Here is a 20,216-nt window from a genome sequence, read left to right on the forward strand (position 1 = left end):
AAAAACAAACCAGCTTGTTGTAAATGTAAGGCCCCTTGTGTTTCCAGCAAAACACATCAAACTACTGAACTATCCCGCAGTCACGACCTGACGATTGGAATCTTGAGGTTGTCTCCATTGATCAATTAAAAGAGCATTTGGGATTTTTTATTCAAGAGAGGATGGAACACTCAACAAGAACATTTTATTCTGCGTTGGTCGGAAGGAGTTGGTTATCCGACTTTAGCCACGTCAACAGAAACCTTGGGGTAGCCTTATTAAACCATGAAGTTTAGCATTTGAGGTTTCCTTGTTCAAGAGAGGATAGAATACTTAGGATTTTATTTAGTTTTCAAAGTGCATAAAAAACACATCAACAGGTAGGTTGTGCAAAGGAAAGTAAGGAGAAAATAAAAAATTTAAAACTTAATCCAGACTAGAGAATTGGAAGAAGAGACGAAAATTTTCTTGTCCATAGGTGATCTCCGGAAAGGATCCCTAAAGGATGTGACCAATTCAAATAAGATACCAAATAACTACCATGAGAGGAGATAAAGGAGTAGTGTAACACCAAATCAAAATCACCTATGGCCAAAGGAGATAAGAAAAAATCAAGAGAAATTAAGGAACAAATTAAATTAACAAAGAAACTTAACATGGCAAGCCCAAATGGTGAGGAAAGAAGATTAAGACAAAACATTGAAAGGGAGGAAAGATACTATTGATGCATAGTAGCTTCAATCAGATATAAGGGTGACCGTTAATATTGATTATACATATATAAGCATGTATGTATGTATGTCAGTCCACTATGTGGACTGACATACATGCACACATACTTCTTCCTTGTGTTTATAAGAATAATCACTTCGAATACTTTGCAAGCCGTCATCCTTATGTATGATCGAAACTCTACATTAATCTGTGTGTGATCAGATTCTATTCTTCTCTTGCCTTTTATCGTGTAATGATCATTAAGGCATCATTGTATATAACAAGATCAAAGTTTACATGATCGTATTCATTAGATCGAACTTATATGTTCGTATTTCATAAATCGAACTTGATAATGTGTTTTGCACAGATCGACGACTTTAATTGGTTAAGAGTTAAGTTAACTAACATAAATAAAGTTTGCATCCCTTGGTATGTAAGGGACATGTTATGAGTGGACATGCCTCCACATTGTGGAGACATGTCCCCTCATAACATGTCCCACTAAACATATATATATATATATATATATATTCACCGATTTCAAGAGAGAAGGACATAGAAATCAATAAATACTCTCTCTCCCTTGATCGACGAATTTCAGACTTGAAGAAAACCCCTGCACTGCCCTTGATACATTATCATTGTTGACATTCATATTTTGGAAGGATTAAATTCTGAATACTCCGAATTTAAAGGGAAATCTGCACATTGAACGAATTGCATCAATCTGATATAAATTTAATTTCTTAACAGATACTATAGAAGAATGGAGAACACGGAGAAGAAGATAAATGAGCATGCCAATGAGAGTGTTGTTGAGCTCACCAAGGTGGGTGATACCGAAGAAAGTGAAGGGAAAGAAAGTAATGTACACAAAATGGAAATTTGAAATTAAAAAAAATAGAAAACAACAAATCCAAAAATGAAAGAATGTAGCTCCAAATTAGTGGTGGCCTCCTCCAAATCCTTCTTAAGCTCCTCTAGATACATCAATGGCAACTACCAACCTGCCCAAATGATCTCCGATAACCATTTTGTCCTCTTCCAATCTATTGGTTTTCTCTTCAATGGCATACAATTTTTGTTTTAGTGTTGTTTTTCTCTCCTTGTGTTTGAAAACAATAAGAATGGCTTTTCAGGCTGGAGACAAGAAATAAAAATGCTTTTGTTTCACGTCAAGTGGAAGTGTTACTTTTTTTCTTTTGGTTTCTTTTTTCACTGGGCAAGTGACAGAATCTATGGCTTAGGACTCTACAAGTTTTGCAAACTCGACAAATCTGCCAAGACTCGCTCATACCCAAATTCTAGGTCCTAGGGACTCAGGAAGGTCGGCTTGCCTCTTGACTTGCCAAGTGCCGGCAAGTCCAAGTGAGCTTGTAACTATGTTGTATATTTATTAACAAACCTAAATCATAAATGCTAAATCTTCTTACATAATATGATTGCTTGTGCTTAAACAAATAATTAAGATATTCAATTGTACTCTAATTTTTAACTAATCAAGGAAAAGTTGGCATTAACTATATCTGTTTGGAAACATATGTTGCTTTCCCATCTCAAGTAAATTTGTTCTTTCTAGTTTTTTTTCAAATAGGTATTTTTTCCTATTTACTTGTTTGGTGATACCAAAACGTTTGACTTGTTTTTCAATATGAATAGAATAAGAATGTGTTTTCCCTATATTCCATGTCCATATTTTTTAGAACACTTTTATGTTCAAGCAATTGATGGCACAGGCACTCTATATATGATCTATCTTTTTACTACAATGATAAGAATTAATGATTAGATAATGGCATCAAAATAATATCTGCTAACATGAGAACATGAAGTTAACTTGGCATGACTCGACTGTATACAAAAGGAAATAACAAGAATAGAAATGTCATTACCAACATTTTATGTTCCATCCTTTCACATTTTAGTAAAAAATTGAAAGCCATCCAAATTGATATCTAAGTGCAAGTAGACATACGGAAGGGCGTCATGAGCTACATAATCAATTTGGTACTTTTCAATGAACTCTTGAGTGATCACCCATGGTGCATTTGGCACTACTTCATCAACCCATCTGTAGAGAACACAAAAGTTACACTCAGCAAATGTTATTTTCCCACCATACAATAGTATTCCATGTTTAATTCAAAGAATCAGATTATTTAATAAAAATCAAGTACAGGGAATTACTCAATTTTTTTATTGTTTTTATTTTCTTAGGAAATTACATATAGGGTCACTAATTATGTCATTTAAACTAAAACAATTGTTCAAAATGGGAAGAAACCATGAACCTTATATTACTATTGAATAACTAGGGGGTAAAAGAAAGATTATGCAAATAGAGAAGGGCTTGCCAACATATGTTTGGAGCAGAGAGTTATGATATTGCAGCCAATGCTACAAACCCCAAGAGAAAAAAATATACCTTGGCAAATATTATGAGGCCTATTGACTAAAAAATAGTAATAATAGCATAAATCTAAACCTAAGAATACTGCTAAATCTCATCACAAATACTAATAATCAACATTCATAAAAGACTTACAGTACCCTTAGACTGTAATGAGCTCAACACAGCTCACCATGAAGAGACTTGAAATAGGAGAAATCTGAATGTAAATAAAGCATAAGACTATCCTAGGAAGATACAACAGCAATAAAGCAAGAGCCTTCTCAGGAAAAAAGGAAGGGGATAAATCATAAGTCATCAGTATATTATACCTTAGTTCTGAAACTCATCAAGAACTCACATAATTCACAAGTTTTTGCAAGAGACAAGGGACTCCCCATGGACCTTTGCAAGCTCAGTCAGAGTTCAAGTCAAGTATTTGTCACAAGTCCCCATGAGTACCCACAAGTACCCAAAAAGCCTATCGCTAAAATTTATATCATATCTACAAATTGGCACACAAAAGGTCTTTGGTGCTTGCAAAATGTTACAAATGGATTTTGCATTGTGACACGAAGCCTTAGAACATTCTTTTGGACAAATATTGGATCCAAACTTCTAGACTTTGGAATGGAAAACCTGGTAGACAAAGATCACATGATAACCTTCTCAACCATTCAAGGCATAAGGGGTATTTGGCACTTGATTGGACGATGAATCTTCCCATTACAGAAAAAACAGGCATTTGCAGTTTCAGATTTCTTATGTTCGAATTAATGAGTAGGAAAGAGTAACATGTTCCAAAGTCGATGTGGGGGGATTGTGATTGTGTATTTGAGGCAGAGATGGAAGTGGAGAGAGTGTTGAAGATAATATTGATGTGCATTGAGAAAGACAAAATTGCCAAATTTAAGTATTGTTTTACGAATTTTTTAATTTACTTTCAATAGGTTCAAGATTTTTAATAAATTGTAGTTTTTTGTTTTTTCCAAGTCAAAATTTCCAAAAGTTGAAGACTAAATATATTTACATTATAAATACATAGCACATATATGAAGTGCCAACTATGATGCAAGCAACAAAATGGCAAAGTTCAAAATACACTAGTAACTTTGCACAGGCATACAAGAGCTCAAATTGAATTATACATATGCATATAACACAAGGACTGCCCATCCAATAGCAAGGTTTTGCACTGCCTGTTAGCATATCCCACAGTAGTGTTTGATTTAATATATTACTCTTTAATAATGGGAGATACACAATCCTCCATCATCAAATTATTGCATACAAAATGCTAATAACTGCTGTTTCATACTTTCCTACTTCAGCCTAAAATCTATTCACTATATGCATGTCCAAAAATAAAAATTACTAATAGAAAGTATCTAAAACTTGACTAGTTTGCACCAAAAAGTGAAGTTGCCAACATCAAAAAAAGGCCTTTTCCAATGTTTATTTCAGTCCTATTACCCACAAAAACATTGCCATACCATAAAAGTACAAGTCATTTCTCCTTTAAGGTAACAATAGAAATTAAAGATGCATATGGATTGTAAATCAACATTTACATAGTGTCGATATAGTTAGCATAACATGCTTTTGTTATGTCTTGCACCTAGCTATGTATTATTCACTTGTTAGCTTTGGGTAGTCAGTTGTGTTGTGCGAATCGCACACCCATCCCCGTCTTGGACAGGGACCCCCCAGTTTGTGCCTTTCTATCCTGACCCTGAAATTTGGCTAAGTCTGGAATTTCCTGATCCTGAAATTTGGCTAACTCTGAAAAACTGAGGAAACCTACAAAAACTAGAATTTGCAATATAACTCCTGGAGGGCCGAAACCACTCTCAAACATCCTGAAAGTATATATGGAATATAACTTAAAGTATAAGTATGTTATACTTAAATGTTATATTCCATATGCTCAATTTCGGACCCAGAAGCCAAAAGTTGAAAAAGTGAAAACTTGCCAAGAGGCCCTTTAGGACCGAAATTTACTTTAAGTTGCCAAAAGACCCTCAAGGTCCGAAAAACACTTTAAATGTCCATTTTCGGACCATGGGGCGAAATGTTTAAAAAACACGATTTTGCAAAATATGCTACAAGGTCCGAAAACCACTTAAGCATCCTCATTTTCAGACCCTCGGAGATAAATGGAAAGTGCATCGAGTTTAAAAACAAAACGCGTTTGAGATCCGAAATTCGCCAAAAGGCGTTTAAACCCCAAAATCCCAAAGGGTGTGAGTGGTCCGAACTTTATTTAAAAAGTTGCAAAAATGTGCCAATGGTCTGATGTTTTTAAAGGAATTTGCAAATCATGTTAAGTAGTCCGAAAATTCTTTAAAAAACTTGCCAAAAGTCCTGAAGCCGCGAAATCCCAAGAGCGATGAATACTCCGAAGTTTGCATAACACGAAGAGGCGTCCAGGTCCGAAACTCCGTGGTTCTTGTTAAAACGCGAAAATCGCAAAAGGCGTTAAAATTCATTCAAACACTCCGAAATTTGCAAAAGAGTGGTTCAAGTCTGAAAATGATAGAGTTCGCAAAAGTGTTTAAATGCTCCGAAATTCGCCAAAAGAGTCTAAAATCGCGAAATTTCCAAGCGCGTTTAGGTCCGAAAATATTCCCAGCAAAGTTCACCAAAACATGAAAACCTCCGAATTTTCAAAAACGCCTTGAAACTCCGAATTTGCAGAAGTGTTTAAGGGTCCGAAGTTTTTTTTTGCAAAATATGCTGAATGGTCCAAAATTCTGGGCAAGTTGTAAAATGCCTTATGGCCCGAAGTTTTCTTTTAAATTCCAAAAAAACGCCAGAAGGTCTGAAAATGATAAAGTTGCAAAAAGTTCAAACAATCCGAAATTTCCCAAAAGGGTGCTTTAGGTCCGAAAATGCTTAAAAGGTTTGTAAGAAACCCCAAGAGCTCCGAAGTTCACCCAAAACATCAATTTCGGACCATTGGGCCGAAATTTAATATTTGGAAGATGTGCAAAAATCCTCAAATGGTCCGAAATTCACTTAAAACGCCAATTTCGGACCCTGGGGGGCTAAATTGGAGAATATGATGAAATTTCAAAATGTCTAAGTTCTCCGAAATTCACCAGAAAAGCATGAGAGTTAGAGTTTTAAAATTTGCAAAAGCTCTTCAAACCACCAGAATCGCGCTATAAGAAGTTTTCAAAACGCCCTAAACCCATTCAAAACGCCCAAGACTCCGAAGGTAAAATCACGCAGAAGTAAAACGCCCAAGGATCAGATTTCACATTCGAAGAGAAAGGAGAAGCATTTTCCAGATACATCTCACAAAAAGCTTCTCAAACCAGACGCCATTAAATTTAATATTTGTTAAAATTTTTCAAATTGATTTAATGAAGTGAAACTGGTTGATTGATCGCAGGACGTCATTGGAGAACCAGGAGAAAAAACCTGAAACGCAAATCAAGGAAGGATCGCAATTCAAGGCCAGGCGCTGAAAATTGGAAAAGAAAAGATGCAGGAGCGCAAGAGCAACCAAACATTGGGAACCGTGCCACTGAACAAAGATGAAGTCCACCACCGGGACCAAAGTCCAAAGAACACTCTCAATGCTGCAAAGTTTATGCATTCTCAAAAAAGCACACAGTTGGATTTAAGTCCAGAAATTTAGTTTTAAAACTGAAGTAGCTTTATTGTAAATTGCCTATGGGTCCCATGCAAGATATTTTTGTGGATAACTATTTCCAACCACCAAAAAGATTGGATAGACCTGAATTAAAGCCAAATAGTGGCAGGTAGTTGAGATATTTGTTGGTTGGATAACTGAGAATTAATTGGGCATGGGTCAAAGCTGCCAGCTTCTGGAAGGCAGATCAGGACCCTTGGATATAGTCCATCCTAGCCTTTGATTTAAAATTGTAATATCTATAAAAGGCAGAGGCCTTTCTTTTGTAAAGGGTCAGATGGTTAGATAGTTAGATTTTAGAGTTAGAATAGGTTAGATCTTAGCAGTAGCATAGAGACGCTGCAGAAATTGTTGTAATAGGCAGATGAGATCAATATATAAACATTGATTTGTTGTTTATTGTCTTGTTTTCATCCTGTTTGCATGGTTTCTTTCAGCATTTTAGATAGATCTTTTTGTTTTGGGTGTGCAGGTATTTGATAGATTCAGGCTCATACCACTGAGGATATATTGATTGTGTATCCTTTTGTGTGGTTAACTTGAGCCTTTAATTGTGCTTAGTTCAATTGCAGGTGTCCGTTTGAGCTGCGCCAGAATTGGGTGCTTAGCCGTGCATCTCCAGTCTGAAAATCTTCCAAGTCCCTTTGAAGATTGCACCATTCCTGCAAGGTTGTGATCTATTCTGGCCAAGTAGGAATTGGTTATGTTGAATCCGTCTACCCGCATGCCCGTGTTGTTAGTTTTAGATCTCCTAACCCTTCCCTTTTGATTTTATTGCGTAATTCGAGAATCACAGCAGACTAGCTTGTTGCAAATCGTAAGTCCCCTTGTGTTTCCAGCAAAAACACATCAAGCCACTAAGAGGTCCTGCAGTCAAGACCTGACAAAAGAAACCTTGAGGTAGTCTCCTTTGATCAAACCTAGAAAAAAGCATTAGAGACTTCCTTATCTCAAGAGAGAGTAGGATAATCAATTGGCTATTCTATTCTGCGTTGGCCGTATGGAGTTTGCAGCAATGCGATTTCATCCACATCAACAGAATTGGCGCTAGAAGGAGGGCGTGTGATGAATGTCTAAACAACTAAATCATGATCATATCAGCCTGCATTTGTAAAGAGTAACCCTGCAGCTTTTTTTACCCTCAGCATGCAACAAAATTGGGGAGGGCACCTTAACAGTTCCTTGCAGCAAGTTGAGTCTAATCGACCTTTTAAATGCTATATTCGGGATATGCAAGATCCCTGTTAAACCAGAAAAGCCAAAAAAATCAAAAAACCAGAAAATACCAAAAATATTTCCGAGTCAGTATGTTGAGTCAGTCGCTTCATGAAGGTTGTTCGCAGTCCGAAATTTTTCAAATCCAGCAAGAGCTGAGTTTGTGGCTATATCCAAGGTAGCTGTCCAAATTTGCATCTTCAGCTCACTGCAGAATTCATGACACCACAGCGCACGATGAACTGAATTGCTTGACATTTTTGTCAAGGGTCGAGCTCGCATTACAGGGGCAGATATTCTTTTGGGATGTCCCCAAACCAGAGGTGACTGTACAGCCGGATATCCTCAGTCCTCCGTCCAACATTGAAGAATTTACAAGGTTCAAGAATTTGATTGAGAATCAATTTGGTCTCGAAGAGGAGTTAGCTTAGAGAACATGCTGTCACCTTGGTGGTGCAGAATTCATTGCACCCCACATTCAGAGTTCACCTGCTCGCTATGCATAGAAGCAGTCAGTCAAGTCAAAGCCTAATTTGGACTAATGGAAGAACCAGAGGAGAGCATCACCAGCAAAGTGTGGAGTGCCTACCTTGTTGTAGACAAGTATAGAAGATCGCAAAATCAATACAGCATCACACCTTCTGACGATGTTAAGTTGGGGCTATCAAGTGCTGAGCAAGATGAACCCGTCAATCAGACCAAGGTAGCAGATGAATTTATTATCCCTGCAACTGATGAGAACAGTGTTCAAGAGGACAATCAAGGGAGCTTTGTGGATCAGCCACAAGTTGAAGAGCAGTTTGCAGCAGCCCCACAAATGGACGATGCAGTCCAGGAGTCTATGGAGGACGTTTTTGAGGACCAATCAATCAAAGAGTCCCTACTGCTTGAGGACGTATTGATAGAAGTACATAAGGCTGCATTGTTCACACAATATGAAGATGCACCAGTAGATGATGCACCCCTCTTTCCTGAGTTCGAGTTTGGTTTTGAGATCAACTATCAGCCTGCGCCACCTAATGAAAAATCTGATGCTGATTTACATACACCAGACGCTATTGAGATGTTGCACCACCAATGGCGACCTCCTGATACAGCTGCTGAAGCCTTCTCGCCGTACAACCCACCGTGCAAAACTCTGCATGACTCGGAAACCTGCTAGGTTGTTTCTTTCCCTCCTGCTGTTAATTCTAAAAATTTTCCGTTTAATTTTGAATATTCTGGAAAAACAACCTGTAAATGGATTAACCACAGACCTAATGAACTCCCTCAGCTAATAATTTTGCCCAATGTCCTGGTTAAATTCGAGAGTGACCAACTGAAAATTTTCTTTTCAGAATACAAAGACAAACCAGCCAAACTGAGAACTGTTCCCACTGCCCTGTTACTGCTGCATATACTGAAAAATCACCCCGGGTCAAGAACGCATGCATATAGTCCACCTTTTGTACAATCGGTCTCTTCTTGTACATAGTTAGTTTAGGTTTTTGTTCGTTTTTTGTTCTTTTAGCTTAGATTTCCTATTTTCTGCTTTAGTTTAGTTTGCTTTCCATAGCGTAGGTGTCCTTTCGGAAGGGGTTGTCTCCCTGTCAATTTTTGAAGGGGTTTGTTTGCTTTTCCCAGCTCTAGTGTACGAAGTCAGGAAATTTTGTCCGGCTCATTTCTTGGATGCCAACTTTGGTAGAGTCCCTAATTGACGGTTGCCCCCGTAGTCAGTCCATTTTGGTTTAAGGCTTAGTCAATCTAAAAATTTAGTTGCTTACTACGTCTTGTCACCAACGTTGTGAGCACTGCACTTTTACACGCTTAAAAACACTTAAGTCTGTCGTTTTATCAATGGGAGGTCACTGCAAGTGAAAAAAAATTCTGAAGCTCTGATTCAGTGACCACTGTAACGCTCAATCCCACGTAGGCTTCACTGCTTACCAGCCAAAGTGAAAAAGTGAAAATAAAAGAGAAAAATCAAAAGAAAAGAAATTGAAAAGCAAAGAAATATCAAGTTGCTTGGCTTTGGGAATGCAGACACCTCTGCCGGTTTTCAACAAGAAAATTTATCGGAAACAGAGCAATCTCTGTGAGCTTACAGGCGATAACTCCGCCGGGGCTATAGACGCTTGCTGGCAGCAGGGCTCTATCCAGGTTGCTTTTGGAGTTAGAGTCGCTCTATGTAACTTGCATTAACTAAACAATGATATCTCAACCTTCTTTAGGCTTGAATGAACTTCACTGCACACAATCGATTTCTAAGGGTTGGTGACTAGATTCAGTTTGCGACCTCATTTTTACTTTGAATCCGTCTTCTGTCATTTGGGCTATTTTGTGGGGTATATACCAGAGATTCTCGGGTTCGATCCGGATAGTCATCCTTGACATGTTCAGGAACATTTCCCAGTAGAGTCGCCATTTGTTGTGCAAATCGCACACCCATCCCCGTCTTGGACAGGGACCCCCCAGTTTGTGCCTTTCTGTCCTGACCTGAAATTTGGCTAAGTTTGGAATTTCCTGACCCTGAAATTTGGCTAAGTCTGGAATGTCTTGATCCTGAAATTTGGCTAACTTTGAAAAACTGAGGAAACCTCCAAAAACTAGAATTTGCAATATAAATCCTGGAGGGCCAAAACCACTCTCAAACATCCTGAAAGTATATATGGAATATAACTTAAAGTATAAGTATGCTATACTTAAATGTTATATTCCATATGCTCAATTTCGGACCCAGAAGCCAAAAGTTGAAAAAGTGAAAACTTGCCAAGAGGCCCTTTAGGTCCGAAATTTACCTTAAGTTGCCAAAAGACCCTCAAGGTCCGAAAAACACTTTAATGTCCATTTTCGGACCCTGGGGCAAAATGTTTAAAAAACACGATTTTGCAAAATATGTTACAAGGTGCGAAAACCACTTAAGTGTCCTCATTTCGGACCCTCGGAGGTAAATGGAAAGTGCGTTGAGTTTAAAAACAAAACGCGTTTGAGATCCGAAATTCGCCAAAAGGCATTTAAACCCCGAAATCCCAAAGGGTGTGAATGGTCCGAACTTTATTTAAAAAGTTGCAAAAATGTGCCAATGGTCTGACGTTTTTAAAGGAATTTGCAAATCATGTTAAGTAGTCCGAAAATTCTTTAAAAAACTCGCCAAAAGTCCTGAAGCCACGAAATCCCAAGAGCAATGAATACTCCGAAGTTTGCATAACGCGAAGAGGCGTCCAAGTCCGAAACTCCGTGGTTCTTGTTAAAACGCGAAAATCGCAAAAGACTTTAAAATTCATTCAAACACTCCAAAATTTGCAAAAGAGTGGTTCAAGTCTGAAAATGATAGAGTTCGCAAAAGTGTTTAAATGCTCCGAAATTCGCCAAAAGAGTCTAAAATCGCGAAATTTCCAAGTGTGTTTAGGTCCGAAAATATTCCCAACAGAGTTCGCCAAAACATGAAAACCTCCGAATTTTCAAAAACGCCTTGAAACTCCGAATTTGCAGAAGTGTTTAAGGGTCCGAAGTTTTTTTTTGCAAAATATGCTGAATGGTCCAAAATTCTGGGCAAGTTGTAAAACGCCTTATGGCCCGAAGTTTTCTTTTAAATTCCAAAAAAAACGCCAGAAGGTCTGAAAATGATAAAGTTGCAAAAAGTTCAAACAATCCGAAATTTCCCAAAAGGGTGCTTTAGGTCCGAAAATGCTTAAAAGGTTTGTAAGAAACCCCAAGAGCTCCGAATTTCACCCAAAACATCAATTTCGGACCATGGGGCCGAAATTTAATATTTGGAAGATGTGCAAAAATCCCCAAATGGTCCGAAATTTCACTTAAAACGCCAATTTCAGACCCTGGGGGGCTAAATTGGAGAATATGATGAAATTTCAAAACGTCTAAGTTCTTCGAAATTCACCAGAAAAGCATGAGAGTTAGAGTTTTAAAATTTGCAGAAGCTCTTCAAACCTCCAAAATCGCACTATAAGAAGTTTTCAAAACGCCATAAACCCATTCAAAACGCCCCAAGACTCCGGAGGTAAAATCACGCAGAAGTAAAATGCCCAAGGATCAGATTTCACATTCGAAGAGAAAGGAGAAGCATTTTCAAGATACATCTCACAAAAAGCTTCTCAAACCAGACGCCATTCAATTTAATATTTGTTAAAAATTTTCAAATTGATTTAATGAAGTGAAACTGGTTGATTGATCGCAGGACGTCATTGGAGAACCAGGAGAAAAAACCTGAAACGCAAATCAAGGAAGGATCGCAATTCAAGGCCAGGTGCTGAAAATTGGAAAAGAAAAGATGCAGGAGCGCAAGAGCAACCAAACATTGGGAACCGTGCCGCTGAACAAAGATGAAGTCCACCACCAGGACCAAAGACCAAAGAACACTCTCAATGCTGCAAAGTTTATGCATTCTCAAAAAAGCACACAGCTGGATTTAAGTCCAGAAATTCAGTTTTAAAACTGAAGTAGCTTTATTGTAAATTGCCTATGGGTCCCGTGCAAGATATTTTTGTGGATAACTATTCCCAACCACCAAAAAGATTGGATAGACCTGAATTAAAGCCAAATAGTGGTAGGTAGTTGAGATATTTGTTGGTTGGATAACTGAGAATTAATTGGGCATGGGTCAAAGCTGCCAGCTTCTGGAAGGCAAATCAGGACCCTTGAATATAGTCCATCCTAGCCTTTGATTCAAAAATTGTAATATCTATAAAAGGCAGAGGCCTTTCTTTTGTAAAGGGTCAGATGGTTAGATAGTTAGGATTTAGAGTTAGAATAGGTTAGATCTTAGCAGTAGCATAGAGATGCAGCATAAATTGTTGTAATAGGCAGATGAGATCAATATATAAACATTGATTTGTTGTTTATTGTCTTGTTTTCATCCTGTTTGCATGGTTTCTTTCAACATTTTAGATAGATCTTTCTGTTTTGGGTGTGCAGGTATTTGATAGATTCGGGCTCATACCACTGAGGATATACTGATTGTGTATCCTTTGTGTGGTTAACCTGAGCCTTTAATTGTGCTTAGTTCAATTGCAAGTGTCCGTCTGAGCTGCGCCAGAATTGGGTGCTTAGCCGTGCATCTCCAGTCTGAAAATCTTCCAAGTCCCTTTGAGGATTGCACCGTTCCTGCAAGGTTGTGATCTATTCTGGCCAAGCAGGAATTGGTTATGTTGAATCCGTCTACCTGCATGCCCGTGTTGTTAGTTTTAGATCTCCTAACCCTTCCCTTTTGATTTTATTGCGTAATTCGAGAATCACAGCAGACTAGCTTGTTGCAAATCGTAAGTCCCCTTGTGTTTCCAGCAAAAACACATCAAGCCACTGAGAGGTCCAGCAATCAAGACCTGACAAAAGAAACCTTGAGGTAGTCTCCTTTGATCAAACCTAGAAAACAGCATTAGAGACTTCCTTATCTCAAGAGAGAGTAGGATAATCAGTTGGCTATTCTATTCTGCGTTCGCCGTATGGAGTTTGCAGCAATGCGATTTCATCCACGTCAACAAGTTGTTAGTTGTCAATAATTCTGGTTTGTTTGGAAACCTCCAAGTTCCTTTAAAAGACTTCTCCTAGTTAGGGAAAGCAAAAATTTTATAGTTAAGTACTCTAATGCTTGGTTGATCATCTCTAGTCTACTTCTATAAAAAGTTAGGTGAATAAAGATATATTTGTATTACTATATCCGCTATGCATTGTTACGTATGTTCATTATTTCATGTACTAGTTTTATCATATCAAAGATTAAACATTTGGTGTCATTGCCTTAAAGAAGTCAAGTCTTATCTAAGATAATTCACGTCATTAGACCCTTACAAGGACGAGAAGAGATCACAACATGGTCAAGACCAAGAGATCAAAGGATCTCTAAGGTTGGTAGAGAAAAAAGAACAAAGAATACTACAACATGTTGGAGAGATTATATTTACTCATTGTAAAGGGGGTAGCCAGCAACTAGGATTAGAAGTAGAATAGAGTAAAGTAGGAATTGCTAAGCAGCAATTGTTGTACCAGTAGTTGAAGCAAATGAATAAAGCATAAGTATGGTGTTTTACTAATTGCCTCCTCCTATTTGCATCGTTTATTTCATCAAATTAGTTAAAGTTCAGTGATTTTAATGAAGTGTGAGAATATTTGATGGATTTATAGTTCATACCATTGGGGATTTTTTGATTGTAAGTTTTTATGCATGATTAGTCTGAGCCTATTGTTGTTGTTAGTTCAATTGTGGATATTTATTTGAGTTCCACCAGAATTGGGTACTTAGATGTATGTTCATGATCTGAAAATATTTTGTTTTCCTTTGAAGATTGCACTATTCCTGTGGCATTGTGAGTTGTCTTTGGTTAAGCAGGAATTAATTTTGTGAGGAATCTATCTATCTGCAACATTAGCCATTAATGTCATTGTCCATAGGTTTAGGTTAGATTCTCTAAACCCTATCCTTTTGACTTTATTTTAACCAGTTTAAGAAGTGAAGCATCAATCAAATTGCCATATCAAATGCAAACTAGCTTGTCAGATGCGTAAGTCCCCTCATGATTACCAACAAATCACATCGCCATTTAGTTATCCTAAGTATAGTCAAGACCTGACATTGGAAACCTTGAGGTCATATTGTTTGGACAATTCAAGGGCATATAAGATCACCTCATTCAAGAGAGGATAGTATATACTCTATATATTTTATTCTATGTTGACAGAATTGCAAACTTCTTCATCAACACAATGTACTTTAGAAGATTAAAGAAACAATCAAGGAACACACTGGATCATACTAATTTTCAATAGCAAATGTTGTTGTCTCTCTAATGAAATAAATTTTAGGTCAATTATAACATGAAAGAAGCTATACTTGACCAATAATAATGCAAGTTGCTAGGATCATCAATGCTATTTTGACCTCAAAGGTTCAATCCTACCTCTTCTAAAGGCACACAATCCTTCAATTACTAGACTAATCAACAAGAGAAACCCAAATATTAAGTATAATTCTCAATGACAAACCAAATAATCTTTGAGACATATTTTCAGCTATCCCTGACCTGAAATCTCCTTGTTGGCTAATTGATCACATGAACTATAGTTTGATCTAGATATCTTCAATGGCAGGATCCGATGTATGGCCCAAATGGCCCCTTATGGTCTCAACTACAATTTCTTAAACTATTTGCTTTGGTAAACCACAATTAAGTAGATCTGACACTATAGAGTTAACAGAAAAAACCAAAATTGGTTTCCCATGATCAGTTTCCTTGTTTTATGGACAACTGCCTGGTTTTCAATCTGTAATATTAATAATATTACAATAGTAAGAAATCACTATTGGTAAATGTTTTAAACCATTGATCAGTAATTATTATAAAAATATTATTTTATATTCATTGTAAACATCCTATTTTTCAGATTTGATGAACTAGAAAACTCACCATTTTGAATTATTCTTCTGATACATTATTGATATTTAAGAAAGATAAAAGATGAAAATGAATGAGATACTTCAGGACTTCCACAAAGAGAAGTTCGCAATACTATAGGGTGCAAGAGAAAGGAAACATGAGATATATAAATATGACCAGTTGACCACGATACGAAGGAGGACTCAAGCCCGTGGCATGAAAGGAATAATGGAAAGCCAAAATTCTTAACTAACAACCAATTAACTAATCTACCATAAAAAAGAAGCTTGAGATTCATGCTCTCAAATCATGTTACACACCCCTACAGGACTCATTTGTAAACCTCATTTGCCCTTGTTCCACTGAGCCAGTGACATTGTTTTAAGAGTGTTAAAGATGTCGTTTGTGGCTCTAAGTATCATTTGTTATATGCCCAAACCTTAGGGAAAGTTGTTTGTTTTCAGGATTATCTTTGTTCTTTTTCATCATTGCATGTGCAGAAATTCAAATAAGTAATGGTGAAGACAATTCAGAGAGAAAGGAAAACTCAAAGAGTTGATAAAACATGCAGAGATGCTTTGTGTTGGAGTAAATCAGAAGTGTCACGTCCCCATTTTGGACCAAAGATAATCAAGTTCACCTAAGCCTTTATTTTATTTTACGAAAGCTTAGGTAAGGTAAGGAATTTTTAAAATAATGATTTAAGTTTGTCCTATGTTACTTTATGTTATAACATTTTAAATGGGGACAACTTAAATGTTGTTTTTAAAAAAGGATTTATGTCATTAGGAAAGTGAGCCAAGTTTGCGGGGGAGGGGGGAAGGGGAGTGGTTCTTATTTTTTTAGTCCTAAATTCCTAATATTCTTTGAAAATTATAATAAAGGACAACTTGATATTTTATTTTTTACGGGCTGCCTAAATGGAGCACAATAAAGCCTTCAGTAAATCTGAATATTTTATTATTTCTCTCTCGTTTGAGATTAGAATTATAGTCTAAATTTAGGAGTTACAATCTTTTAGTGGAGGGGAAAATAGATGATAAAATAATTAATATTCAATTATTCCCTCAACGAATCTATAAAAGAAGGAAAAAATCTCAAAGGAGATAACTAGTTTGGATTTTATCAATTTCTCTCATTTTCAAAGCATTTGTGCTTGAAAACCTATCCAAGAATTGAATCCCCTGTGATTGCAAGATCCAAGGATGAAAAGCATTGAGGTCTTGTTGAAATTTGGAAACAAAAACTGTTGGGTTCTTAGTGGATGATTCCAGGGATTACATTGGTGCAAATTGTAGAATTTTTCCAAATTTTAAGGTTTGTAGGTTTTCAATATTTCAGTTTGATGTTGAGTTTTTAGTATTGTTTCCTAGTTGATATTCCAAATTTTGGATTCCAATATTATATCTGTCCAAGTGTTCATCAATTTTAATTGTAAGGATCATAGTTTAAAAACTCGTGGACTCGCCACGGACTCGTCAGTCTAGTGGCGCCACAAGTCGACTCGCCATGGACTCACGAGGCGAGTCCTGGCGAGTCTTTCTAATTGACTCACACAAATCTTTCGCTTGGACTCGCGAATCTTTTGACTAGACTCATGCAACCCAGAAAACACGACAAAAAATTATCTAAATCTTTTTTTTTCAAGTCAGTCTCATTCTCTTGATCAAAATATATACATGAAATATAACATTTAAGTATAAGAAAGGCAGGATGTTTGAGAGTGGTTTCAGATCTCTAGGAATTATAATGCAAATTCTAGGTTTTAGAAGATCTTTTAAATTTTCAGACTTAGTCAAATTTCAGTAATCAGTAGGCTCCTATTAGCATTCTCTCGCCCTCTCTATCTCACTCACTTTATCTGCCCCGAATTTTAGACCTATCTATCTCCCTATCACTCTTCCTCTATCCCCTCTCTCTAACAATCTCTATCTCAGTCTCTCCTCTCTCCCCCAAGATCTAGACCTATCATTATATGTAATTTTGTAAACATTTATAAACATATGCCACTATTATACATTTTAAAGTTTGAAACTATGAGTATGAATGATGAAATTTCAAATATTGAGTGTTTGGAGATCATATGACATGTGTAATGTTTCAATTATGGCTCTTATGTTCTCTAAATGCATAAATTTCTTTATGTTTTTTTGTAAAACTATGTTTGTTTTTTTTGCCGAGTCCTTGCCAAGTCTTTCACGAGTCTTTCACGAGTCCGAGTCCGAGTCCAATTTTTTGGTTTGCCGAGTCCAAGGCGAGTCCGAGTTTTAAAACTTTGGTAAGGATTACCCTTATTTTACTAGGTTGGATCATACTACAGACTTAGCTACTAACTATTAATTGTTGAATTTATTATTGTTTAGTCAGTCACTTTATTTGAAAGTTTATCCTTTTGTGTTGAGCACCTTACATTATTATGGAGGGAGGTGATTCAGAATTATGGTGAAAAGAATATTTGAATGTTACAGCCATCTCCGAAATCAATTCTAGTCTATTGCTAAGACATACGCCGTGCTATATCATTGAGTGAAACAATTTGTAGCATTGAGCTTGTCAAAATATATTTTTTTCTCAATTGCAGCCAAAAGGGTCTGTTGATCAGAAAGTAGGGGTCATTGTAATTGTAGTTGTAATGATTAAGGTTTTCCACTAACATATGGTTTTCCATGCCTACCAAGAGTCTTTGTGACTTTGTTCATGATGTGAATTGTTTTATGCAGCTGATTTATTCAATAATCTGCCATGTAGTACCGCTGAAGTCTGTCTCTAAAATACAGAAGTTACATAATCTTATTCTCTGCCAGCACAGCTTGGGAAAATGTTTATCTAATGCGCTTTCTCTAGATTGCTAAATCAATGTGAGGTTATCTACTTTAAAGGGAAATCAAATCATATCTTATAAATGTTAGTCTACCATACTAGAAGAAAGTGCTACAATTCATATGTAATGTTTTCTTCTTATAGTTTGGGTGTTGTCATATGCCTGATATTCTGATTTTTTCTGACTATTGCATTAATATATATAAAGGAGATTATTGTTTACTCCCATAGGGAAACAGTATTTAACATAAGAGTAAACAGAAATATCATTTACAGAACATAGAATAATAAAGTGTGACAATGCCAAGTATAATAGAGCTTCAGAAAGATATATCATTCATCTCAATATGCAATGTGTACAACAATGATACCCAGTCCCCGAGACATCCAAAATGAGTACATAAATAGTCCATGGTTGGTTAAGATTACCGACAGTCAAGAACTGCAAAGTGACAACTACTCATCGAGGAAAAAAACCTCAATTACATAACATAGCCGACTAACTACTACATAATTAAGACTATTGGCTAGCCACATTTATTTATAAACAACTCAACATAATCTGCCACCTACATCAGCCCCCCAAAAAAGAAGTCCTCTTCCAGACGATGAAAACAAAAAAGGGGCTATGTACAACAACAAACTACTGAGGAGGATGAGAGGACATCCTTGGTCAAGTGGAGGACGTTGGAATGGATGTGGCATCGGAAGTGGAGAGCCACTAGCAAAGGCGCTACACCTGCTTTGTGCAGATCTTTAGGTCACATTCAGACATAAGCTTGCACTCTCGTGACCCCACCACCATGACAACTGCCCCCATCAGGTCATGCTTTGTCTGCTCCAACTCCTAAGCTGTAGCCTTTTGTTGTTGCTCCTATGCTACCAACTTGGTATCCTTCTCTACCAACTATGCCTTTTGCTGCTCCAGTCAACTCTCTTGCTCAAGCAACTATGCCTCCCTCTCAGCCAAGGTGGCCTCCAAAGCACGACACTCATGTTCTCCAGTGGTGAGTTGAGTCTATTGGGCAAGCTGCTCCTAAGATATGCTAATATGGGAAAACAACTCACTCCTAGCAACTTCTTGTCTGAGTGCATTCCCCTTGGTTGTATGAGCTTCCTCCATAGAAGTCGTCACCCTCTTCATCCTATAGATGACATCTCGAAAGCATGCCTCCATACTGTGGAGTCCAATGAGTGCTCTACCATACCTTCTATCCATGATGCAACGCACTGGATGGCATGCTCCCAGCATGTTTGGGGTCTCCACAATGGGCCATCCATGAGATACACTCATGTTCTCCAGTGGTGAGTTGAGTCTATTGGGCAAGCTGCTCCTAAGATATGCTAATATGGGCAAACAACTCATTCCTAGCAACTTCTTGTCTGAGTGCATTCCCCTTGGTTGTATGAGCTTCCTCCATAGAAGTCATCACCCTCTTCATCCTATAGATGACATCTCGAAAGCATGCCTCCATACTATGGAGTCCAATGAGTGCTCTACCATACCTTCTATCCATGATGCAACGCAGTGGATGCCATGCTCCCAGCATGTTTGGGGTCTCCACAATGGGCCATCCATGAGATACAAAACAACCAAAGAACTTGCCCTCGCAATCTACTTTCATAAATGCAAGAATCTTTTCAACTTCAATGGCCACCAATGGAGAAAAAACCAATATCCATCTATCGAAAGAGTTTGACCACTTCATGCGTGACCGAAGCTATATCATCCAACTCTGCCAAGTACCTCTGCACTATGCCAAGTAAATCATGGGGGTCTGGTCTAGAAATCTGTATGTGCATCCCTTAGGTCTCATCCTCACTAGAGGAGTCATCCAAACCCTCACCATCTGGGATCTTGGCCTTTTCAGGATGAGAAGTAGTAGTGCCCTCCTATTCGTCAAGTTCACTAAGCTGATAAGCCATGGGCTCAGCCAATGTCTTGACGATATGAACTACCTCCATTGCTTCTCCTAGAAGTGCCAGCTGCTCTTGCATTCGTTCAACTACCATGTCTACCCCCCCTCCAATTGCCAAGTGCTCTACTTCTCCTCCTGCAACTAGTAGA

The 20,216-nt window shown here is 37.5% G+C and overlaps 1 protein-coding gene across 4 annotated transcripts in view; it reads right to left on the reverse strand.

Annotated features, from left to right (window-relative positions):
* LOC131060780 (choline-phosphate cytidylyltransferase 2) overlaps nucleotides 1–20,216 on the reverse strand; it is a 218,502-nt gene that overhangs the window by 146,743 nt on the left and 51,543 nt on the right. For all 4 annotated transcript variants that reach the window (XM_057994172.2, XM_057994170.2, XM_057994174.1 and 1 more), the window contains one exon: nucleotides 2,672–2,767. In XM_057994172.2, the coding sequence (XP_057850155.1) occupies nucleotides 2,672–2,767 (96 nt within the window). The remainder of the gene's footprint in view (nucleotides 1–2,671; nucleotides 2,768–20,216) is intronic.

The sequence above is a fragment of the Cryptomeria japonica genome, chromosome 10 (genome assembly GCF_030272615.1).
Source record: "Cryptomeria japonica chromosome 10, Sugi_1.0, whole genome shotgun sequence".
NCBI lineage: Eukaryota > Viridiplantae > Streptophyta > Pinopsida > Cupressales > Cupressaceae > Cryptomeria > Cryptomeria japonica.